General features: G+C 42.3%; 2 protein-coding genes across 2 annotated transcripts; one reads left to right on the plus strand and one right to left on the minus strand.

Annotated features, from left to right (window-relative positions):
- Positions 1–5,853: 5,853 nt before the first annotated feature.
- On the plus strand, positions 5,854–11,112 carry LOC129840369 (ATP synthase subunit beta, mitochondrial). The gene is made up of 9 exons (XM_055908187.1): positions 5,854–6,009; positions 6,900–7,073; positions 7,293–7,467; positions 7,655–7,776; positions 7,865–8,049; positions 9,348–9,629; positions 9,760–9,972; positions 10,328–10,529; positions 10,846–11,112. The coding sequence occupies exons 1-9, from the start codon at positions 5,907–5,909 to the stop codon at positions 10,941–10,943; spliced, it is 1,554 nt and encodes a 517-aa protein (XP_055764162.1). The 5' UTR covers positions 5,854–5,906; the 3' UTR covers positions 10,944–11,112.
- A 2,797-nt stretch (positions 11,113–13,909) lies between these two features.
- LOC129840371 (retinol dehydrogenase 7-like) lies at positions 13,910–24,634 on the minus strand. The gene is made up of 5 exons (XM_055908191.1): positions 24,526–24,634; positions 15,400–15,720; positions 14,936–15,194; positions 14,570–14,733; positions 13,910–14,326 (listed from the first exon to the last, which is right to left on the minus strand). Exons 2-5 carry the CDS (start codon positions 15,710–15,712, stop codon positions 14,103–14,105), a joined length of 960 nt encoding a protein of 319 aa, XP_055764166.1. The 5' UTR covers positions 15,713–15,720; positions 24,526–24,634; the 3' UTR covers positions 13,910–14,102.
- Positions 24,635–24,986: the final 352 nt, after the last annotated feature.

A 24,986-nucleotide genomic window follows, 5' to 3' on the forward strand; every position in this document is an offset into this window, starting at 1 on the left:
GAGAAATAGTCCTGCTCAAATCTGGTTCAGATACCTCCCCCTTTCATGGTGAGACAAATAAAACATGGTGTGGATCTCGCTGACGCTTATTATATGGTGCTGATTAGCCCAAAATGATCTCTGCTCAGTTCAATTCAACCATCGATCAACTATAATGTTTCACGGTTTGGTTCATTTCAAGTTGAATTCATGCTTGATGACAAGGTTGACGTCTTTCTGACGTCTTTTCCCAGTGGGATGTACATATCGTGTGGTGCATGTACACCTGTACAGTACATTGAAAAGGGGTTTGGCAAGGACATCAATTCACCTTTTCCTGATAACTGATGACATGATTTTGACATTAAGTTGAGCAGCCAGGTGGTTAATCTAAAGCATCTCTGTACATTCTCAACACACACTTAATGTAATTCGCAATGTGCTTGCAATCTGTACAGAGTTGGCGTTCTTTTTGATTTCCTAGCAGGTTAGGACTTAGTGTAGGGATGTCCCAAGGATCCCGGATAGCACTAACCAACAAGGTCAAAGGTCTCTTGTAGATCGTCTTTCGTCAAAGTGGTCATGTCACGGACTGTCATGAATCGCAGTACAAGCTGCTTTCATTATGATGAATGGCCGAGGTTTCGGCTGAAACCGCCACGGACATTGATGTGAAGAAGAGCATGAAACAGCCAGTGAAGGATTTCCAGAGAGGTGTGGCAAACATATGAAAACATAAATTGTAGTTGACAGGGAAAGTTGGATGTTGTAGCATCCAATCTAGTCCAATGTCTGTCTTCTGATCCTATACGTACTTATGAAACTAAGTATCTGTGTTTGTTTCAGTAACACTTTCAGGTATACTGAAAATGATTTATAAAGGGTTACAAATGGTTAATTATCAGTTTATAGATACCAGATATACCAAATACCAGATAGACAGCCCCATAGAAAGCACAAGGCCACTGAAAATAATTTACGTTGAGTGTACAAAACATTATGAACACATGCTCTTTCAATGACAGACAGGTGAATTCAGATAAGCTATGATCCCTTTTTGATGTCACCTGTTAAATCCACTTCAATCAGTGTAGATGAAGTTGAGGAGACAGTTTAAATAAGTCTTTTTAAGCCTTGTGACAGTTGAGACATGGATTGTGTATGTGTGCCACTCAGAGGGTGAAAGGGCAAAACAAAAGATTGAAGTGCCTTTGAACAAAGTATGGTAGTAGGTAACAGGCGCACATGTTTGTGTAAAGAACTGCAACTCTGCTGGACTTTTCACGCTCAACAGTTTCCCGTCTATATCAAGAATGTCCACCACCCAAAGGACAAACAGACAATTTTGTGACAACTGTGGGAAATATTGGCGTCAACATGGGCCAGCATCCCTGTGGAACGCTTTCGACTTCTTGTAGAGTCCCCATGTCCCGACGAACTGAGGTATAGAGTGTGTATGTCTTTCTTAATCAGACAAAACCATCTTAAGAATGTTGAAAAGCCCTGACTCATGTGTAGACAAAGCCTGAGGAGACAGGGGCATGAAAATCATTACCACAGTACTTCCGTAACATTCATCCATTTTCGTATTTAAGGACAGAAGAATGTTTATTTTGGAAGTTGTTGTGACAACCTTGTCATGTAAAAGGCTTAAAAGAGGAACTGAGAAATAATAAAAGTACTAATTTTAAAAATGCAGACTTACAACGTAAACGCACATGGCTGGTGTCTAAAACCAATGGCTCTTCCATGTCAGTAAACACCTTTTCAAGATAACACAGGCCCGATTAAACATTGCAGGCTCCTGTGCCGATTAGCCACTCCCACAAATGAGGCAATACAATGAGCAATGGAATTTAATAGGAAATGTTTGGAGATGATAGAAAGTGCAGGTTATGGATTAAATTAATTATAAATAGATACAGAAAATAAATAACATTGCATCACAATAATCTACAGTTTAAAAATGTCAAACTATTTTAATCTATATATAAAAAAAATAGTAATGTAGTCCATAGGGAAGGCTCTCCTTCACAGTTGGCATGTAGCCTTCTTCACTTTCCATAACAGAGGATATTCCAGCTATTCTATACTGGAATTCTAACACTGAGTGGTAGCATTCACAATCACACTTAATTCCACATTGCAACAATAAAGAGAGGATTTTAAATTATTTTTTAAAATGTCATTCAATCAATCAAATGTATTTATAAAGTCCTTTTTACATCAGACAATGTCACAAAGTGCTATACAGAAACCCCAAACAGCAAGCAATGCAGATGTAGAAGCACGATGGCTAGGAAAAACTCCCTAGAATGGCAGGAACCTAGGAAGAAATCTAGAGAGGAACCAGGCTCTGAGGGGTGGCCAGTCCTTTTCTGGCTGTACCGGGTGGCGATTATAACAGTACATGGCCAAGATGTTCAAACGTTCATAGATGACCATCAGGGTCAAGTAATAATAATCACAGTGGTTGTAGAGTGTGCAAACAGGTCAGCACCTTCATTTAACTAGGCAAGTCAGCTAAAAACAAATTCTTATTTACAACGATGGCCTACCGGGGAACAGTGGGTTAAATGCCTTGTTCAGGGGCAAGATGACAGATTTTTACCTTGTCAGCTCAGGGATTCAATCCAGCAACCTTTCGGTTACTGGCCCAAAGCTCTAACCACTAGGCTACCTGCCAAGGATAAGGATGGAAAGGAAGCACCAACATTTCTAGTGCAGACCCACACTCTAGTGGAAAGACAGTGTATGTGCTGAAATTTAACTTGTGCACAGTGTATGTGTTCTCAACACAGTCTGGGGTGTGGAGCTGTGTATGTGTGTGTTGCTGTGTTTTGGGAAAATGAATATTCACTTGCTGCATTATGCAGACTCAAATCAAATCAAACTTTATTAAATGCGCCCGAATATAACATGTGTAGACTTTACCGTGAAATTATTACTTACAATGTCACTCCCTGACCTTAGTTATCTTTGTTTTCTTTATTATTTTGTTTAGGTCAGGGTGTGACGAGGGTGGTATGTGTGTTTTTGTCTTGTCTAGGGTTTTGGGTATGTCTAGGGGTGTGTGGTTAGTCTAGGCATATGTAGGTCTATGGTGGCCTAGATTGGTTCCCAATCAGAGGCAGCTGTTTATCGTTGTCTCTGATTGGGGATCCTATTTAGGTTGCCATTTGCCAGTTTGGTTTGTGAGTGATTGTCTGTGTGATGTTGCATGTCTGCACTTGTTATATTTAGCTTCACTTTTGTTATTTTGTATTAGTTTGTTTATTGTTCTTCATTGTCATTAATGAAGATGTATTCACATCACGCTGCGCTTTGGTCTCCTCACTACGACGGACGTGACATACAAGCCCTTAACCAACAGTGCAGTTCAAGAAAGAGCTAAGAAAATATTTACCAAATAAACTAAAGTTAAAAATAATAAAAAGTAACACAATATAATAATTTGGACATGTACAGTCGTAGCCAAAAGTTGAGAATGACACAAATATTAATTTTCACAAAGTCTGCTGCATCAGTTTGTATGATGGCAATTTGCATATACTCCAGAATGTTATGAAGAGTGATCAGATGAATTGCAATTAATTGCAAAGTCCCTCTTTGCCATGCAAATGAACTGAATCCCCCAAAAACATGTCCACTGTATTTCAGCCCTGCCACAAAAGGACCAGCTGACATCATGTCAGTGATTCTCTCGTTAACACAGGTGTGAGTGTTGATGAGGACAAGGCTGGAGATCACTCTGTCATGCTGATTGAGTTCGAATAATAGACTGGAAGCTTCAAAAGGAGGGTGGTGCTTGGAATAATTGTTCTTCCTCTGTCAACCATGGTTACATGCCGTCATCATTGCTTTGCACTATAAGGGCTTCACAGGCAAGGATATTGCTGCCAGTAAGACTGCACCTAAATCAACCATTTATCGGATCATCAAGAACTTCAAGGAGAGTGGTTCAGTTGTTGTGAAGAAGGCTTCAGGGCGCCCAAGAAAGTCCAGGAAGCGCCAGGACCGTCTCCTAAAGCTGATTTCCTTGTGGGATCGGGGCACCACCAGTACAGAGCTTGCTCAGGAATGGCAGCAGGCAGGTGTGAGTGTATCTGCACACACAGTGAGGCGAAGACTTTTGGAGGATGGCCTGGTGTCAAGAAGGGCAGCAAAGAAGCCACTTCTCTCCAGGAAAAATATCAGGGAGAGACTGATATTCTGCAAAAGGTACAGGGCTTGGACTGCTGAGGACTGGGGTAAAGTCATTTTCTCTGATGAATCCCCTTTCCGTTGTTTTGGGGCATCTGTAAAAAAGCTGGTCCGGAGAAGACAAGGTGAGCACTACCATCAGTCCTGTGTCATGCCAACAGTAAAGCATCCTGAAACCATTCATGTGTGGGGTTGCTTCTCAGCCAAGGGAGTGGGCTCACTCACAATTTTGCCTGAGAACACAGCCATGAATAAAGAATGATACCAACACATCCTCCGAGAGCAACTTCTCCCAACCATCCAGGAACAGTTTGGTGACCAACAATGCCTTTTCCAGCATGATGGAGCTCCTTGCTATAAGGCAAAAGTGATAACTAAGTGGCTCTGGGAACAAAACATCCATATTTTGGGTCCATGGCCAGGAAACTCCCCAGACCTTAATCGCATTGAGAACTTGTGGTCAATCCTCAAGAGGCGGGTGGACAAAGAAAACCCCCCAAATTCTGACAAACGCCAAACGTTGATTATGCAAGAATGGGCTGCCATCAGTCAGGATGTGGCCCAGAAGTTAATTGACAGCATGCCAGGGCGGATTGCAGAGATCTTGAAAAAGAAGGGTCAACACTGCAAATATTGACTCTTTGCATCAACTTCATGTAATTGTCAATAAAAGCTTTTGACAATTATGAAATGCTTCTAATTATACTTCAGTATTCCACAGTAACATCTGACAAAAAATATCTAAAGACACTGAATCAGCAAACTTTGTGAAAATTAATATTTGTGTCATTCTCAAAACTTTTGGCCACGACTGTAGGTAGGGGTGAAGTGACTGTGCATAGATAATAAACAGTGAGTAGCAGCAGAGGGGTGGGGGGTCAATGTAAATAGTCCGGTGGCCATTTGATTAATTGTTCAGCAGTCTTATGGCTTGGGGGTAGAAGCTGTTAAGGAGCATTTTGGTCCTATGCTTGGCGCTCCGGTACTGCTTGCTGTGTGGTAGCAGAGAAAACAGTCTATGACAATTTTTGGGTCTTTCTTCTGACACCTCCTAGCATACAGGTCCTGGATGGCAGGAAGCTTGGCCCCAGTGATATACTGGGCCGTATGCACTACCCTCTGTAGCGCCTTACGTTCAGATGCCGAGCAGTTGCTATACCAGGCGGTGATGCAACTGGTCAGGATGCTCGTGAGGGTGCAGCTGTAGAACTTTCTGGGGACCCATGCCAAATCTGGAGACCCATGCCAAATCTTTTCAGTCTCCTGAGGGGGAAAATGTGTTGTTGTGCCCTCTTCACATGCTACACACACACACACACACACACACACACACACACACACGACTCCAGACTGATTGTTATTGGTTAAACATAATTTACACCAGATCCTTCCAGAATCCTCAGTGTTCTCCCATGTAGTATCTCTATTCTGTAGTGACCTTGAGTTTGTATCTGTTGTCTGGGTTGTTAGAACACTGTGTATGATTATTCTTGCTGCATTGACATGATAAATCATTTGTAACGTTTGAAAGACAATCACTATGTATTGTATAGTAGTAGCTTATGACAGTCATATCAATGCAATACTAATCAGCTGGACGGATGTCACGAAGTGCGCCTGCTCAGTTTGTCCCTGACGTTGCGCGCACGCTCAGTTCAGATCACATTCATTCATTATAAAGGCACAAGTCGTTTCGTCTCTTTCCACCTTCAGCCATTTTGACAATGTTAGGAGCTGTGGGACGCTGCTGCACCGGGGCTCTCCAGGCACTTAAGCCTGGGGTCCAGCCCCTGAAGGCCCTTGTTGGATCGCCATCTGTCCTTGGACGTAAGTTCTGCAAGCACATTTAATTTTGCAGGGGTAACTAATTCATTGGAAAAAACGCAGTTCGGAGCGGACCTGGTATTAGGCTAACTGCTAGTTAACGTTAGCCTAAAGCAACAAGCTGGCTTCCTTCAGTGTAGCAGGCCTCACCTTTTTAAAAAATCTATAATTTCGTCTACTGATTTAATATTGAGCGTGAAACTTATGTAATGTATTCAATTTAATTGCTGTAGTCCTATGTGACCCAAGTACATATAGCTGCGTGGCATGATTTGTGTGCAAATAGAAATGACCTTAGTATGACATGAGGTTTGGAGGCTCGCGCTAGCGAGTGCACACTGTGGCTGGCTAACTAGCTTTAATGACAGTCATTCAATGCCAGTTAACTAGTCAAATAGACGTTGGAGTAGAATTTAATTTCTAAATGTTTAGCTTTAACTAGGTATCAATTTGCCAATTTGTTTTCGTCATACGTTGTCTGGCTAACGTAGCTAGCATGCTATCCATCTGTCACCTAGCTAACGTTAGTTAACTGATTAGGCCAAGTTGCAGAAGTATAACTGTCACCTTAGCGTAACGTTACTTGGTTGCCTAGACATTTGTTGTTTTCTATGAATTTGGTAACTAGCTGACGTTAGTTGATTACTTTAATGGCTGAGCTGTAAATAATTATCTTACTCAACATGGCCGAAAATACTTGACATTGAGTCTGGTTCTTTGCTCTTGCGCACATAGCTAGCAACACAGGTGATATTATTAAATGTATATCTCTGCATTTTGTAGGCTAGTTTGGCAATGGTCAGCAGACATCACTGCGTGTTATTGATGGTTCATTCACTGCAAGGTCATGTGGTTCTGGGTCAATGCATGCTTACATTGGTTTACTTTTACAGGCAGAGACTACTCTGCACCTGCTGCTGCTGCCGCCTTTGCCCATGGCAGGATCGTAGCAGTCATCGGTGCCGTCGTCGACGTCCAGTTCGATGAGGGCCTCCCACCCATCCTCAATGCCCTGGAAGTCGCTGGGCGTGAGTCCAGGCTAGTCCTGGAGGTGGCACAGCATCTTGGTAAGTAATTTAGCCTATATTTAAAGGCAGCCTAATTCATATATTTTTCCTGGTCGTTTGAACAATCAGATTGGCCCTTTTGCTAATAATTGGGCAAAATATCCTAATTGTGTAAATGCAGCCATCGTTTTGCAAAGGCGTTGTACCTGCATTGCATAATCAGTAACGTCCAGCTCAGATTTGATTTGAATTGCACCCCAATAAGTTGTCGACTTTCAGGTGAGAACACTGTGCGTACCATTGCCATGGATGGTACAGAAGGTCTTGTCCGTGGACAGAAGGTTGTGGACACTGGCGATCCCATCAGAATCCCAGTGGGTCCCGAGACCCTAGGCAGAATCATGAATGTCATTGGAGAGCCCATTGATGAGAGGGGACCAATCTCCACCAAGCAGTAAGCACTTTGTCTATCAGCGAATTCCTAATGGGTTTAGAAAATGCAATCGCAACATTTAAGTAAATCAATATTTTATTTTTATGCATTATTCAAAGAATGGTCTCGAGTCTGGTTGAATGATAAGCAATTGGAAATTGCTTGTTCAATTCAAGTATTGTCTCTAATCTTCATTTTTTATTTTTAGGACTGCCGCCATCCATGCTGAGGCCCCAGAGTTCACTGACATGAGTGTGGAGCAGGAGATTCTGGTAACTGGAATCAAGGTGGTAGATTTGCTGGCTCCCTACGCCAAGGGAGGCAAAATTGGTATGTGGGACAACTGACATCATTGTTTCACATTTTTGCAAATATTTAGATAATGTTTAATGAAAGAAAATTGTGCCTTTTTCTATAGGTCTGTTCGGTGGTGCTGGTGTGGGCAAGACTGTGTTGATCATGGAGCTGATTAACAATGTGGCCAAGGCCCATGGTGGTTACTCTGTGTTTGCCGGAGTGGGAGAGCGTACCCGTGAGGGAAATGACTTGTACCATGAGATGATTGAGTCGGGTGTCATCAACCTGAAGGATGACACCTCCAAGGTGAACAACTGGCCACATTTGGTAGTCATAAGCAGGTGCCTCTATTTAACCCTTAAGATTAAGTGAATATTTTTTTTTTTTAAGCCTGAAGGTCAACTCCCACATGGGAATCTAATTGGCATTTAAAATCCCCATAATCTGTCTGTTTAAGCTAGAGATCAGTTTTTTTTGCATTAGATGAATCAGTTTTTTTTGCATTAGATGAATCAATCTGCCTATGTAATACTTCTGCAACTGCAGTGAAGGGTGACAAAGCTAGAGCGGTGTTTGTCAGACCATGAGCCATCCTGAAAATCGGTATTCTCACAATCGTCTGTAGTGTCCCGATTGGTTTGGCCTACATACTATTATGACCCCTCTATGGAAAGATGAGACTAATGAACACTGGTTTTGCTCTGACCCCCCCCACAAGTGTTTTGGGACTTGTCTGAAGTTGGTACAGCAGATCTGCTAACTGTCGAAACAGTTTGGGCTACGCACTAGTACGACCCCTCCTAAGGGTGAGACTCTCACAAACAAGTACTTGTTTTGCTCTAGGGTGGCCTCAAGACTCATCTGAAGGTCCCCTGATACCAGTCAAATACAGTTATGGTAGTGTATATATGGAGACAGTCCTGAAAACTAAACAATCTGTTTTCAATGCGTTTGTATAACCTAACAGCAATAAGGCCAACATTTTTCATCTCTTGTAATATATATTTTTTTATACTTCAAGGAGTTACAATTCAAAATCAAATGGTCTGTGGCATGACCATAAAACAATTCCATATAACTTAGCAGTCTCCTGGCCTGGATTCCTATGGGAGTCTTATGCAGACTGATGGCATTTTAGTGTCAGTCACAGGAAAGACAACCCACTGTTAAATGTCAAAATTGAAGGTGCAATATGCAGAAATCACTCTGTTTCCTGGCTCTAAATTCGAGTAGTCAGTCTAATTTCAGTTTGTGACAAAATAGCATGGAGAATCATGGTGCCATCTAAACCGCTATGAAATATATTTTCCATAACGAAAACATTTTCAGCTGTTTGAAGTTGGTGTATCAAAGTAAGATGCAGAAACTTAAAGCATAGAAATGGAGCAAATAGATCATATCTACTGCTTCTTAGACTGGCTTTCAATGAAAATGACTGGTCTCTTACTCACATTTCAATGAATTGTCACCCAAAAAGTTACATTGTAGCATATCACCAGTCTGGAAAGGTGACTTGATGTTCACATCAGCCTTTCCCCTCTAGTTTCTATTATGGTTTGACCTAGATGTGTTTTCTAATGGTGCCCTCTCCTCCAAACCCCTAGGTGGCTCTGGTGTACGGACAAATGAACGAGCCCCCAGGCGCCCGTGCCCGTGTGGCTCTGACTGGTCTGACTGTGGCTGAGTATTTCCGTGACCAGGAGGGTCAGGATGTGCTGCTCTTCATCGATAACATCTTCCGCTTCACCCAGGCTGGCTCCGAGGTGTCTGCCCTGCTGGGTCGTATCCCCTCCGCTGTGGGTTACCAGCCCACCCTTGCCACTGACATGGGTACCATGCAGGAAAGAATCACCACCACCAAGAAGGGTTCCATCACCTCTGTGCAGGTAAGCTGGAGTTCAAGCAGCATAGGCCTGTTGGAGGACCATGCTAACATGGCAATCTGTAGCACCCAAGTCTGACATGGCTTCAAGACTGAAACGCTGCCTGTGAATGTAACAACCTTGTTTCTCTAAGGCCATCTATGTGCCGGCTGATGATTTGACTGATCCCGCCCCTGCCACCACCTTCGCTCACTTGGACGCCACCACTGTGCTGTCCCGTGCCATCGCTGAGCTGGGTATCTACCCCGCTGTGGATCCCCTGGATTCCACCTCCCGTATCATGGACCCCAACATTGTCGGCGCTGAGCACTATGACGTTGCGCGTGGCGTGCAGAAGATCCTCCAGGTTAGTGTCTTACGCCCTCCTAGTGTACCAATCACCCCGACCTTTGAGTTTATTTTTACAGGGACAGTGCACATTAATCAATGTTTTGGGCAAAGTGCTGGATTTAGCCACCTGGCAAATTTTCAACTGCACACCCTGGGCAGGTTATTAAAAACCATTCCCATGACAATGAGCACATGCAGAGCAACATAGGACAATCAACACGTTATTGCGCTGGCTGCATGCTACAATAGTGTAAAATGCTTAAAGGTAACTGTTACACACGTCACAAGCTAGACATGGAAAGCGGCACTACACAGCTAATGATGAATGACCGACCTTGCCCCTAACATTATGCCTATAACTCTCCCCTCAGGACTACAAGTCCCTGCAGGATATCATTGCCATCCTGGGTATGGATGAGTTGTCTGAGGAGGACAAGCTGATTGTCTCTCGTGCCCGCAAGATCCAGCGTTTCCTGTCCCAGCCCTTCCAGGTGGCGGAGGTATTCACCGGTCACGCGGGCAAGCTGGTGCCACTCAAGGAGACCATCAGTGGCTTCCAGAGCATTCTAAATGGTAAGTAGTACTTGTGATTAGGTTTTAAAGGTGGACTCTGCGATATGATGTATATGCGTGAAGTTAACAACTTAGCAGGTCAATTTCTGCAACTACTAAGAGCGTTGAAGCATGAGGTTAAACTTGGCTGTTTTGGTGCCGTGGCTCACACGTAACAATCGAATCCATGCGCATAGTCTTGCATCTCGCTCATTGCAATATCTGCAGTTCTGCTCGTGGCAACATTTCGGTCCGTATACCTTTAAAACTGATGAATTTCCTTGGTGTTGTCGGTGTGACATTCTGATTGGAGCGTATGGTCATTCTTTCCCTCCAGGTGAGTACGATGCCCTGCCCGAGCAGGCTTTCTACATGGTCGGACCCATCGAGGAGGTGGTTGAGAAGGCCGCACAGATGGCGAAGGATCTCGCATAAGTTCATCTTTAATTGTGAGGAGTGAGAGAAGCAAAGAAATTGATGGTTGTGTAGAAGAAGCACTTGATTTGTAATGTCACATGCAACAATTCCCTGTCATCCTGTAAAGTTATATTTAATCTTTCCAGTGAAAGAAGATGGAATAAAGATTTGTGTTTGGTCTCTTGTATGTTTTGGCATTTTTCATTGTACTGTTGCAATGCTATTCCTGTCTGGGTGCTGTCAGACTGGTTGTAAAATGTAATCCTGCAGCACTGAGCCACTAGATGGGGTTCAAAGGCTTTGAGGGGTGACTAAATAAAACTGCTGTTAAAGTTGAGGAAAGTTTGTCATTCCTTGTGCAGTGATGCATTTTTATAAGACCTAACTAGAGTAATTGTAAAATGTTTTAAGTATAGCTTACTGCTGAGATGTGACAGTCATGTTAAGTTGCAAAATGCAGAAATCGCTCTGCCGTTACCTGTTTGCTAGTAGTTCACCTAATTTCATTTGTGATGAGAATCATTGTACAATCTAAACTGCCGTGACGCCTCTTTCAGTAACCAAAAAGTATTGTTTGACGCTGGTGTATAAAAGCCTCACACGAATGGGAAGCATAACAATGGAGAAGAGCTACTGCTTTTTAGACTTGCTTTCAATGAGTGGTGGAGGTTATAATTAACTTGGTTGGGTCACCACAAAGTTACACGTTGCAGCTTTAAGATATAGATGTCTTCAAAAGGACCCAACAAACTAGACAGCACTGACAAATGCAAACCAGATTCCTACCACAGCTGACAGTATTCTGATACTAGACAACTTTTCTTTGCTGCAGATACATTTTGACTGGGTGGAGGGTCAAAGTTGAAACTCGATAGCCCTGCTGAGCAGAGAAATGGTCAAGTGGACATGTGTTAGTACTAGTCAAGTTTGGACACCAAGGGTTTTTATTTTTACTATTTTCTACATTGTGGCATAATGGTGACCAAACTATGAAATAATAAGGATTCATGTAAAATATATTTTATTTGATATTCTTCAAAGTAGCCACCCTTTGCTTTGCACAGTATTGGCATTCTGTCAACCAGCTTCATGAGGTAGTTACCTGGCATGCATTACAATTAACAGTTGTGCCATGTTAATTTGTGGAATTTCTTTCAATGCATTTGAGCCAATCAGTTGTGTTGTGACAAGGTAGGGGTGGTATACAGAAGATTGCCATATTTGGTATAAGACCAAATAGGGAACAGCTCAAATGAGCAAAGCAAAATGACAGTCCATTAAGACATGAAGGGCAGTCAATCTGGAAAATGTCAAGAACTTTTACGTTTTCTTCAAGTGTTGTCGCAAAAACCAAGCGCTATGTTGAAACTGACTCTCGTGAGGACCACCACTGGAAAGGAAGACCCAGTTACCTCTGCTGCAGAGGATACGTTCATTAGAGTAACCAGCCTTAGAAATTGCAGCCCAAATAAATGCTTCGCAAATTTCAAGTAACAGACACATCTCAACATCAACTGTTCAGAGGAGACTGTGAATCAGGCCTTCATTGTCGAATTGCTGCCAAGAAACCACTACAAAAAGGACACTAATAAGAGACTTGCTTGGGCCAAGAAACACAACCAATGGACATTAGACCGGTGGAAATCTGTCCTTTGGTCTGATGAGTCCACATTTGAGATTTTTGGTTCCAACTGCTGTGTCTTTGTGAGATGCAAAGTAGGTGAACGGATGATCTCCACATGTGTGGTAGCCACCGTGAAGTATGGAAGACGTGTGGGGGTGCTTTGCTGGTGACACGGTCAGTGATTTATTTAAAATTCAAGGCACACTTAACCAGCATGGCTACCACAGCATTCTGCAGCGATACACCATCCCATCTGGTTTGTGCTTAGTGGGACTATCATTTTTTTTTTCAGAAGGACATTGACCCAAAACACACTTCCAGGCTGTGTAAGGGCTGTTTGACCAAAGAGAGTGATGGAAAGCTGCATCAGATGACCTGGCCTCCACAATCACCCGACCTCAACCCAATTGAGATGGTTTGGGATGAGTTGAACCACAGAGTGAAGGAAAAGCAGCCAACAAGTGCTCAGAATATGTGGGAGCTCCTTAAAGACTGTTGGAAAAGTATTCCTTATGAAGCTGGTTGAGAGAATGCCAAGAGTGTGCAAAGCTGTCATCAAGGCAAAGGTTGGCTACTTTGAAGAATCTCAAATATAAAATATATTTAGATTTCTTTAATACTTTTTTGGTTACTAACTTATTCCATATGTGTTATTTCATAGTTTTGATGTCTTCTCTATTATTCTAGAATGTAGAAAATAGTAAAAAATAAAGAAAAACCCTTGAATGAGTAGGTGTCAAAATTTTTGTTTGGATTGGTACTGTATGTATTTAAGGTAGAAATCTGACATGGGCTGCAAGATCGAAATAAAAGGGTGTAAATATTTCATAGATGTACTTATCTCCTACCAATATTTACAATTGTTATAGAATTTAATATTTAAGTTGTGAATGTGGAGGTATTTGAATCATAGCTGCTCATATCAGTGAAGTTGAGAGAATCTGAATGATTCAAATCTTGTGAACTTCCTTTTTGGTCACTTATTACAGGTTATCCTTCAACATACCAATATCAACACATCAAGGACAAAGACTGTCAAACCTTGACCTTAATCCCCATTTCTCTTGTAAAGTTTTCAAAGACTAACCCAACACTGCCCATGTCATACTGGCCAGAGATGGAAGAGGAAGCGAGACATCCCACAAATGTTCTGTTTCAATGGAAGTCAATGAATTAAGTAGACCAGACCCAGCTGCGATTGAATTGGTGTCCATGGTAGAGTCACTCCCTTAAGTAAACTGTAACTTAATTTTTTCCCCAATGATGAAAGGCCTGAGTGAACTGTCTTCAGTTATCCACTCTATTTGATGATGGCATAGAGAATGCAATGAATAAAAGAGGGGAAACAAGTGGAACCAAATAGCAATTATGGCTTTTATTTTTTGTTACGGGTCAGAGGTTAAACAATGTCTCTAGCTAAGCTTACATCATACTGTATTTCGGCCTGCAGACCGTAGGGTACAAAAGTGTTATATTCATTAAAGACAATCAGTAGCACAGCACAATCAAGTATTTATTCTGACAGCATAAACACTGACAATCTTGCGTCAGCCTTAGTTGACAGCCTTGGCTGGTAGGATGGCTTCCTTGAGCAGTAGCCAGTCGGCAAACCCGGTTGGCATGTAGGACATAGGGATCCAGAAGAGCTTGGCGTCCCACCCTGGCGAGTAACGGGTGCGAGGACGGACTGCAGAGATAGCGTGCTCCATACAGCTCACCACCTTCATCAGGTCAGCGTCAGACATCTTGGCAAGCTTCTCCCTCATCATCACGTCCACTAGAAGGGACAGGGAAGGTTAGGAACCATGTTACATGTTTGTCTTTAGCTATTCAAGATGGCCACTTTCACTAGAACATCGGGGTGAATAATGCTTTCTGAATAGATCAAATCCTTTGAAAGACTGGATGTCACAGTGGGCAGACAGAATAAAAAAATGGCCACATTTTGCATAGGATAAATAAAACACTTGTGTAAATTAATACATTCCAGAATGTAGGAAAATAAAACTTTTATATTTACCCTTGTCCAAATAATCAGGTCCATAATCATCTCTGACTTCTTGTGGCATCTTCTCCCACAGCTGCTTGATGCTTTTCCCCAGGACTATCGAGTCAGTCACGGTGGTCTTGAAAAAGCCTGGCTCAATGCAGAGGACTTTGACTCCGAAAGGTACCATGTTTCTCCTGAAAAACAAGGTAACAAAACTTCTGTTTACAAATTTACTTCTGATATGTTACAGATTTTTATAGTTTCATCAAGTCAAACAGTCAAAGTTGTATTGCTTATGGTTCACCATTGCTAGATTACTGAATATATGTAAAAAATAATAATAAAGAAACCACTGATAAAAAATATGGCATGGATAGGATGATGTTCTTGTTTCACCTGAGACTGTCATTGAAGGCCTCCACTCCATACTTAGACACGGTGTAAGGTCCTCCGACTGGACTGATCCTGCCGAACACACTGGCTACGTTGACCACACGACCTCTGGCCTTCTTGATGAGGGGCAGCACACTCAGGGTGACTGCGATGACCCCGTTCAGGTTCACGTCCAGCATGGACTTGTAGTCATCAATGGTCAGCCAATCACAGGGGGCCGAGGGGATGGCCACACCTGCGTTGTTCACCACAGCCCACAGGCCTAGAAGGTGACAGGTCATTAGGTAGCTCTATGAACAGCCATTATATTCACAGGTGTTTGGTAAGAAGAAGACATAAGGACAAAGATACCGGCACTAACATGAATGTCAACTGAACTGGTAATATTGCATAATTTGACTGGTATAACTTGAAACAAATGATGATGATAGGACTGTTTGCTTTTCAATATAAACACTGACACTCACCCCTAGCCCCAACTTTGTCTTTAATCAAAGCAGCTGCTTTGTCGACGCTCTCGTTCTTTTTGACATCCAGGTGGAGGGTGGTGAATCTGTCTGAACAGGCCTTCCTCAGATCATCCTCTCCCTTCTCTGTGAAGCAGGATGCGATCACACAGAAACCCAGCTTGTCCAGATGTCTGGCCAGTAGGTTGCCGAAACCTGAGTCACACCCTGTGATGTAGACATATTTGTCTCCTTTGTCTGGGACTCTGGGGATCTCCCGGAACCAGCGGTACAGGTAGTAAAACACCACCAGCCCAAGGAGGTACAGGAACATGTCTAGGACTGGATGAGACAAACAGCCTTTTAATAAGTCATCTCTAGTTTATCAATATTTTAAGCTAAAGGTTCTGATCTGTTGTGTCAGCCACATTGCATAAAACAGGTTTTTAGATGCTAGTGGTTGTATTAATTTGGGATCTATCGCATCCCACAACTGTCCCAGACTATGTTTTGAATATTTATTTCTCGGACAGAATTGAATAGTCGACTATTGTACTATGGGGGATAGTAGACATAAGCTAGTGATTTTGCTGTTCGTTAGGCCTACTCATCTTGTTGGCTGATGAAAAGTAAATGTGGATAGTTCTTCCAAAATCTTCAATATGCACCTTCGGAATTGGATAAGGATGCACGCAGTTGCGTCCCCGATGGGTCTGTCTTAACTTGTAGCCTGTGAGAAAGACCCGATCACGTGACGGAGAGCAGCGTAGATTGCGCAGCACACTCAGGGAGTAGGGCACAACGCAGCACTCTTGGCATGGATTTTTTTAGGGTTCATTACAGTCACAAAGGGGATGCCGCTGTGAAATTCGAGGCCTTATCAAGTGCTTGTCATATTGGGAATGAGTTACTATTGGAGTGTGTACAGCCTGCGTAAAAAACAAAGCAGAGCTCATGCCTTTTAAGCGACTTTTTTTAAATCATCATTAGAGTCTCATCATGCAACCTTACCATGTATTAAAAATCTAAACAAATAGCCCAACATTTGTAGAACAACTAAAGTTAGATTAATAACTCTAAATTAACCATATAGGAGTACCTATTTCTTTGTTAACCACTCAACATGGGCGCACTCCGTAAAATCATTTGGAAAAAATATTTATATTTTATTCAGCTTTGTTCAATTGTATTCTTCATAATATAAAACAATGCCACAGAATTATAAGTAAATCTTGTCTGTTAAATGAACTACTGTAGCCCACAGCCAATTGGCATAGCCTCAGGACCTAACATACATGAAGGGACCCTTGCGGCATCTCCCATATGATCGATGAGGATTTCCATACGGCAAATGGACGGTCCCTTACTAGACGTCCGCAGGGGTTATGTTAAAATAGGCCGACAGCCTCGGGTCACCCTCCGGGGCCCGGTCTTCTGGGAAATCCAAAAATCAAGTTTCCAGGACACTCGGTTTCCGCAAAAATTTTTTAAATGTATATAGAAAATGTTCTCCTGTACTGGAAAATTCCACTAGATGGCGACTGGCTGTATATTGCAAATGGACATTTCATCACCAAATGGACATGGCCGTTTCTCGTAAACGGAAAAGACTTCAAAGACGAAACTCGGTGAGCAGTGGTGGCCAAATGTACTTTTAGCCCAGAAACAAGACGGCGTCGAGGCCACAACGATCCTTGAGTTAATGCACATTTTGTGGTATTAAAGGTTGAAAACGGTAATACAGCGCTAATTTGACCACTTCACGTCAAAGTACATAAACTTACATAAACTTATCGTACAACGTCCATTTCATGATGCTAAAACAAACATGGTCTGACACAGTGTGGGGCTTACAGACACAAAGAGCCTGCAATAGTTACCGGCATTCGAACCATCAAAGAACCGCTAGACCTAGAGCTCTGAAACTTTATAAACCTGTTCTAGAGCTTAAGCCGGTAGTGCACAGTGAGTTATGTAGCTCTAGAAGGTTCTCAGGCCGAGAAACAGCCTCGTCCATTTGCAATATATTCAATTCGAAAATGACGACATTTAGAAAAGTCCCAGAATCACAAGACTAGGTGCATTGAAACCGCCTCGGCCCATAGAGACGGACCCTACACATTTCTGTCCGATAGCTCTTTCAGGGATAACGTAGCAATGCCCGAAAAAGTACATTTTCAGCACTAATTAAGGGCGCTGCTCGGGCTCCGAATGACCTATAGATCCGAAACTCAGGATTCATGGTCACCTCAGCTAGGCCTACACATAATGTCAGAACTGGACCCACAGCTCGAATGTAACTATGTTTTTATGTTTTTTTTGTGGCTTTAACAGAAGGAGCAACGAATTGTGGGCCGGCTCTGAAATATGTGATATTTGGCTTCTAAAAGATTTGGACAAAGTGAGTTTGGTGTCAGTATGTATAAGTTTGGTGTCAGAATGATATCTTATTGACTGATGGCTGACTTGATGGCAGTATAATATATTGGCATTGTACATTTTATATTGCAAATGGACCGTGTACATTTCTAATGTATTTAATGAGGGATTTACCATCACCAAATGGACAGGCTGAAATCAACACCAACGACCGATGGAGTGGAACCACTATCGCTGCTAGGCCATCCCGAGTTCCACGAGCCAGACAATGGGGCCTTTCAGCAGTATATTAGAGCATGTTCAATTCGTGATGGTAAATGCCCATTGTAATACATTGCAAGTGGACAGTGTACATTTGTACACAATTTTTAATGAGGGATTTATCATCACCAAATGGACGGGCTGAAATCAACATCAACGAGAGAATGAACTGTGTCCATTACACATATGCTATAATGTCAGTGTGAACATGCTCTTCTGCAAGTTGACAGTGTCCATTGCCAATATCCAAGGACTTCCCATTACAAAATGGACATGCTGAATCAACACCAATGAGAAATTCTGACTTCCTATGACTTTCTATGATCAAACATGACCAATAGACCTTATAGGTTGATTCAGGGCTTAAAATAGTGATATATATAATTTGGTCAGTATATAGGCCATCTCGACATTATATATGCCATTTCAAGACTGCTTCGATCACGCGGATTGGAATATGTTCCGCATTGCGTCCAACAACAACATTGAAGAATATGCTGATTCGGTGAGCGAGTTCATTAGGAAGTGCATTGACGATGTCGTACCCACAGCAACGATTAAAACATTCCCAAACCAGAAACCGTGGATTGACGGCAGCATTCGCGTGAAACTGAAAGCGCGAACCACTGCTTTTAACCAGGGCAAGGTGACCGGAAACATGACCGAATACACACAGTGTAGCTATTCTCTCCGCAAGGCTATCAAACAGGCTAAGTCCCAGTACAGAGACAAAATAGAGTCGCAGTTCAACAGCTCAGACACAAGAGGTATGTGGCAGGGTCTACAGTCTATCACGGATTACAAAAAGAAAACCAGCCCCGTCGCGGACCAGGATGTCTTGCTCCCAGACAGGCTAAATAACTTTTTTGCCCGCTTTGAGGACAATACAGTGCCACTGACACGGCCCGCTACCAAAACCTGCGGGCTCTCCTTAAACATTTAAACGTGTTAACCCTCGCAAGGCTGCAGGCCCAGACGGCATTCCCAGCCGCGTCCTCAGAGCATGCGCAGACCAGCTGGCTGGTGTGTTTACGGACATATTCAATCAATCCTTATCCCAGTCTGCTGTTCCCACATGCTTCAAGAGGGCCACCATTGTTCCTGTTCCCAAGAAAGCTAAGGTAACTGAGCTAAACGACTACCGCCCCGTAGCACTCACTTCCGTCATCATGAAGTGCTTTGAGAGACTAGTCAAGGACCATATCACCTCCACCCTACCGGACACCCTAGACCCACTCCAATTTGCTTACCGACCCAATAGGTCCACAGACGACGCAATCGCAACCACACTGCACACTGCCCTAACCCATCTGGACAAGAGGAATACCTATGTGAGAATGCTGTTCATCGACTACAGGTCAGCATTTAACACCATAGTACCCTCCAAACTCGTCATCAAGCTCGAGACCCTGGGTCTCGACCCCGCCCTGTGCAACTGGGTCCTGGACTTCCTGACGGGCCGCCCCCAGGTGGTGAGGGTAGGTAACAACATCTCCACCCCGCTGATCCTCAACACTGGGGCCCCACAAGGGTGCGTTCTGAGCCCTCTCCTGTACTCCCTGTTCACCCACGACTGCGTGGCCATGCACGCCTCCAACTCAATCATCAAGTTTGCGGATGACACTACAGTGGTAGGCTTGATTACCAACAACAACGAGACGGCCTACAGGGAGGAGGTGAGGGCCCTCGGAGTGTGGTGTCAGGAAAATAACCTCACACTCAACGTCAACAAAACAAAGGAGATGATTGTGGACTTCAGGAAACAGCAGAGGGAGCACCCCCCTATCCACATCGACGGGTCAGTAGTGGAGAAGGTGGAAAGTTTTAAGTTCCTCGGTGTACACATCACGGACAAACTGAATTGGTCCACCCACACAGACAGCGTTGTGAAGAAGGCGCAGCAGCGCCTCTTCAACCTCAGGAGGCTGAAGAAATTCGGCTTGTCACCAAAAGCACTCACAAACTTCTACAGATGCACAATCGAGAGCATCCTGTCGGGCTGTATCACCGCCTGGTACGGCAACTGCTCCGCCCACAACCGTAAGGCTCTCCAGAGGGTAGTGAGGTCTGCAGAACGCATCACCGGGGCAAACTACCTGCCCTCCAGGACACCTACACCACCCGATGTCACAGGAAGGCCATAAAGATCATCAAGGACAACAACCACCCAAGCCACTGCCTGTTCACCCCGCTATCATCCAGAAGGCGAGGTCAGTACAGGTGCATCAAAGCAGGGACCGAGAGACTGAAAAACAGCTTCTATCTCAAGGCCATCAGACTGTTAAACAGCCACCACTAACATTTAGCGGCCGCTGCCAACATACTGACTCAACTCCAGCCACTTTAAAAATGGGAATTGATGGAAATTATGTAAAAATGTACCACTAGCCACTTTAAACAATGCCACTTAATATAATGTTTACATACCCTACATTACCCATCTCATATGTATATGTATATACTGTACTCTATATCATCTACTGCATCTTGCCATCTTTATGTAATACATGTACCACTAGCCACTTTAAACTATGCCACTTTATGTTTACATACCCTACAGTACCCATCTCATATGTATATACCGTACTCTATACCATCTACTGCATCTTGCCTATGCCGTTCTGTACCATCACTCATTCATATATCTTTATGTACATATTCTTTATCCCTTTACACTTGCGTGTATAAGGTAGTAGTTGTGGAATTGTTAGGTTAGATTACTTGTTGTTATTACTGCATTGTCGGAACTAGAAGCACAAGCATTTCGCTACACTCGCATTAACATCTGCTAACCATGTGTATGTGACTAATAAAATTTGATTTGATTTGATTTGATTTGCACATGGTTCACTGACTTTTGGGTTCGGAAGCCGACTTCCTATGATCATATATGGCAAATGGACAAAACATAGGCCTTATGGACAAACTCAATAAAATAAGACAAATGTACATTTGAATTCGGAAGTTTACATACACCTTATACACCACCTTTTTCACAATTCCAGACATTTAATCTGAGTAAAATGTCCCTGTCTTAGGTCAGTTAGGATCATCACTTTATTTTAAGAATGTGAAATGTCAGAATAATAGTAGAGAGAATGTATTTATTTATTACAGCTTTTATTACAGCTTTTATTTCTTTCATCACATTCCCAGTGGGTCAGAAGTTTACATACACTCAATTAGTATTTAGTAGCATTGACTTTAAATTGTTTAATTTAGGTCAAACGTTTCGGGTAGCCTTCCACAATTTTCTCACAATAAGTTGGGTAAATTTTGGCCCCTTCCTCCTGACAGAGTTGGTGTAACTGAGTCGGGTTTGTAGGCCTCCTTACTTGCACACGCTTTTTCAGTTCTGCCCACAAATTTTCTATAGGATTGAGGTCAGGGTTTTGTGATGACCACTCCAATTCCTTGACTTTGTTGTCCTTAACTTCTCTGGGATAGGTGGCAGTATTTTCACGTCCGAATGGAAAGCGTGTCCAAAGTAAACTGCCTGCTACTCAGGCCCAGAAGCTAAGATATGCATATTATTAGTAGATTCGGATAGAAAACACTCTGAAGTTTCTAAAACTGTTTGAATCATGTCTGTGAGTATAACAGAACTTATTTGGCAGGCGAAACCCCGAGGACAAACCATTCAGAATTATTATTTTTGAGGTCACTCTCTTGTCAATGGGTTTTCATTGGGAATCTAGATGTCTAAGGGACCTTCTTGTAGTTCCTATCGCTTCCACTAGATGTCAACAGTCTTTAGAAATTGGTTGAGGTTTTTCCTTTGAGAAGTGACGAACTAGCACTGTTCAGAATGAGGCTCGAGGGAAGTGTACTCTTTGTTAGAGGCACGTGACTTGAAAGCTAGCTACAATTTGTTTTCCTCCGGTATTGAACACAGATCATCCCGTCTTAACTTTGATTGATTATTTACGTAAAACAATACCTAAAGTTGTATTACAAAAGTAGTTTGAAATGTTTGGACAAAGCTTACAGGTAACTTATGAGATATTTTGTAGTCACGTTGCGCAAATTGGAACCGGTGTTTTACTCGATTAAACGCGCCAAATAAATGGACATTTTGGATATATATCGACGTAATTAATCGAACAAAAGGACCATTTGTAATGTTTATGGGACATATTGGAGTGCCAACAGAAGAAGCTCATCAAGGGTAAGGCATGAATTATATCTTTATTTCTGCCTTTTGTGTTGCGCCTGGAGGGTTGAAATAGGATTGTCTGTGTTTGTTTACTGGGGTGCTGTCCTCAGATAATAGCATCGTTTGCTTTCGCCGTAAAGCCTTTTTGAAATCTGACATGTCGGCTGGATTCACAACAAATGTAGCTTTAATTTGGTGTATTGCATGTGTGATTTCATGAAAGTTAAATTTTTATAGTAATTTATTTGAATTTGGCGCTCTGCATTTCACTGGATGTTGGCCGGTGGGACGCTAGCGTTCCACATATCCCAGAGAGGTTAAGCCATTTTGCCACAACTTTGGAAGTATGCTTGGGGTCATTGTCGATTTGGAAGACCTATTTGCGACCAAGCTTTAACTTCCTGACTGATGTCTTGAGATGTTGCTTCAATATATCCACATAATTTTACTCCCTCATGATGCCATCTATTTTGTGAAGTGCACCAGTCCCTCCTGCAGCAAAGCACCCCCACAACATGATACTGCCACCCCCATGCTTCACGGTTGGGATGGTGTTCTTCGGCTTGCAAGCCTCCCCCTTTTCCTGCCAGGACAGGAAAATGGTCTAATTCACGCACTTAAAGAGAAAATACCTGGTCATCCCTACTGCATCTGATCTGGAGGACTCACTAAACACAAATGCTTTGTTTCTAAATTATTTCTGAGTGTTGGAGTGTGCCCCTATCCGTAAATTTTTAAAAACAAGAAAATCGTGCCATCTGGTTTGCTTAATGTAAGGAATTTGAAATTATTTATACTTTTAATTTTCATACTTAAATATATTTTAGCAATTACATTTACTTTTGATACTTAAGTATATTTAAGTATACTTTTACTCAAGTAGGATTTTATGGATGACTTTGTCTTTTACTTGGGTCATTTTCTATTAAGGTAACGTATCTTTACTTTTACTCAAGTATGACATTTGGGTACTTTTTCCACCACTGGCTATATAACATGGATTGATTAGGCTTTTTATAATGGTATGGAAGCCAGGAGATGGTAAATGTGTTTATGTTTAATTAATGGTCAATTATGGTGAGACCAATAGTTATTTGCTTAACAATCACTGGCTGACGAAATTTCGTGACCGCCACAGCCCTAGTCACATCTACCCAACTCCACCCCCCATTCCTCAGTATACCAAACAAAGTGCCAGGGTCATCACGGGAAGTTACAGAAATACGCACATTACACAATATGAGGTTAGACATAAATCAAGCGGGATGATAGCGTCTGCCTTTTACAGTTCCTCACTAATATGCATCTTATAACAGTAGCTTATAGTAATAACATTATTGTAGCTATAAGATAATCAGGAAAATACTTTGAAGATCAACCACATTCAGGGAGAGTTCATTGAAGCGCATGGAATGACAGAGACAGGGTTGAACAGAGCATTGGACAGTTATTAATGGTTATTAATGCCGGTGTTGTGGCTAAAATCTCCCCCCTGCCAGAACCCCCCCCTTCTTCATTGCTGCGACTTGCTTGCTAATTTAGATTTCTGCTCTTCACTCCGTTGTCAGTTTAGCCTACATTTCACTGATCTTAGTAGCAGAAAGCATTTTTGTCTGCAATTTTCATTTAGGCTATTTGTTTCAAGTGTATGTGGCGGTTCTGGCTTGTATGGCGACCTGGTCGAACCTCCTCTCCTTCAGCGCCCGCTCACACCCGGGGGCGCCCCGTGCCATCCCCGGCAATGTGCCGCCCTGGAATGTTTATTGCTTGCCAACATTTTACTCCCTGTTTAATATAACACAGATACAGTAATGATTAATTTCGGTTGCCTATCCTGACGTAAAGTTTGTTTTATAGAAAGTATTTGACTCTGATGTGTGCCACAGAAAGTATTTGACTCTCACAAAATTAAGGAAATTAGAAATGGGGGGGGATTCTGGCAAGCGGTTGATTTCCGGCACAACACCGGTTTCAAAGTACACTATAGGCTATCTTGTACAATTGCTCTTTGTAAATAATCAACTGCAAGATGAGCCAATGTCTTGACAAAGGTCATTTAAACCACAACTAACAAATACTATTACAAATGTGGTTCAAATAAACGAAGGAATATGTGCAACACTCCTACATTCTCATTTGAATGTAATATGAATCTCATGTTAAATGCCAGCTTTCGATGTTTCAAATAACACAATATGGAAAGTGAGGGCGAATTACAGAATTGAAAGCCCTGCACATTACATACTAATAAACATTTGTTCGATCAATTATGATAGATTGTGATAGATAGCCTATCCTCAACTTTTGCATGTTCAAGAAGATTACTGTCTAGTCGAATATTGAAGTCGTACCTGTTGGAGAGGTTCCTTACCAGCGCAACAAAGTAACAGTTTTCAGAAACTACGCAAGACCAAACTCTGCCCAAGTACGTCACATGTCTAGCACTGGCCAATCGGAGCCAAGTTATGTCGTTAGAGTTAACAAGGTCAACAATGATTTGATTAGATATCGTTTGGTAAGAACTTGAAACTACTTAACATACTCTTGACTTCAATATGGAATTCTTTCCTCCATAATTCATCAATGTCTAATAGATTACAAAAATGAAATTAGGCCGACATATTAAATTGCATATTAAATCCTGATATGATTATAAAAAATATGATTTTTACAGAAAATATAATATGGTTGTCATGGATTGTCATGGATTATCATGTCAAATAAACTGAACAAAAATAGAAACGCAACATGTCAGGTGTTGGTCCTATGTTCCCTGAGTTGAAATAAAAGATCCCAACATTTTCCATATGTA

The sequence above is a fragment of the Salvelinus fontinalis genome, chromosome 41 (assembly GCF_029448725.1).
Source record: "Salvelinus fontinalis isolate EN_2023a chromosome 41, ASM2944872v1, whole genome shotgun sequence".
Classification (NCBI taxonomy): Eukaryota; Metazoa; Chordata; class Actinopteri; order Salmoniformes; family Salmonidae; genus Salvelinus; species Salvelinus fontinalis.

Excerpts from the sequence above, each read along its gene's own strand:
- LOC129840371 (XM_055908191.1), bottom strand. The coding sequence starts at position 15,712 with ATGTTCCTGTACCTCCTTGGGCTGGTGGTGTTTTACTACCTGTACCGC. Across the intron at positions 15,195-15,399 it reads AGACAAAGTTGGGGCTAGGG|GCCTGTGGGCTGTGGTGAAC; the intron begins GTGAGTGTCAGT and ends GTCACCTTCTAG. Across the intron at positions 14,734-14,935 it reads GCCTTCAATGACAGTCTCAG|GAGAAACATGGTACCTTTCG; the intron begins GTGAAACAAGAA and ends CTTGTTTTTCAG.
- LOC129840369 (XM_055908187.1), top strand. The coding sequence starts at position 5,907 with ATGTTAGGAGCTGTGGGACGCTGCTGCACCGGGGCTCTCCAGGCACTT. Across the intron at positions 7,074-7,292 it reads GGAGGTGGCACAGCATCTTG|GTGAGAACACTGTGCGTACC; the intron begins GTAAGTAATTTA and ends GTCGACTTTCAG. Across the intron at positions 7,468-7,654 it reads GGACCAATCTCCACCAAGCA|GACTGCCGCCATCCATGCTG; the intron begins GTAAGCACTTTG and ends TTTTATTTTTAG.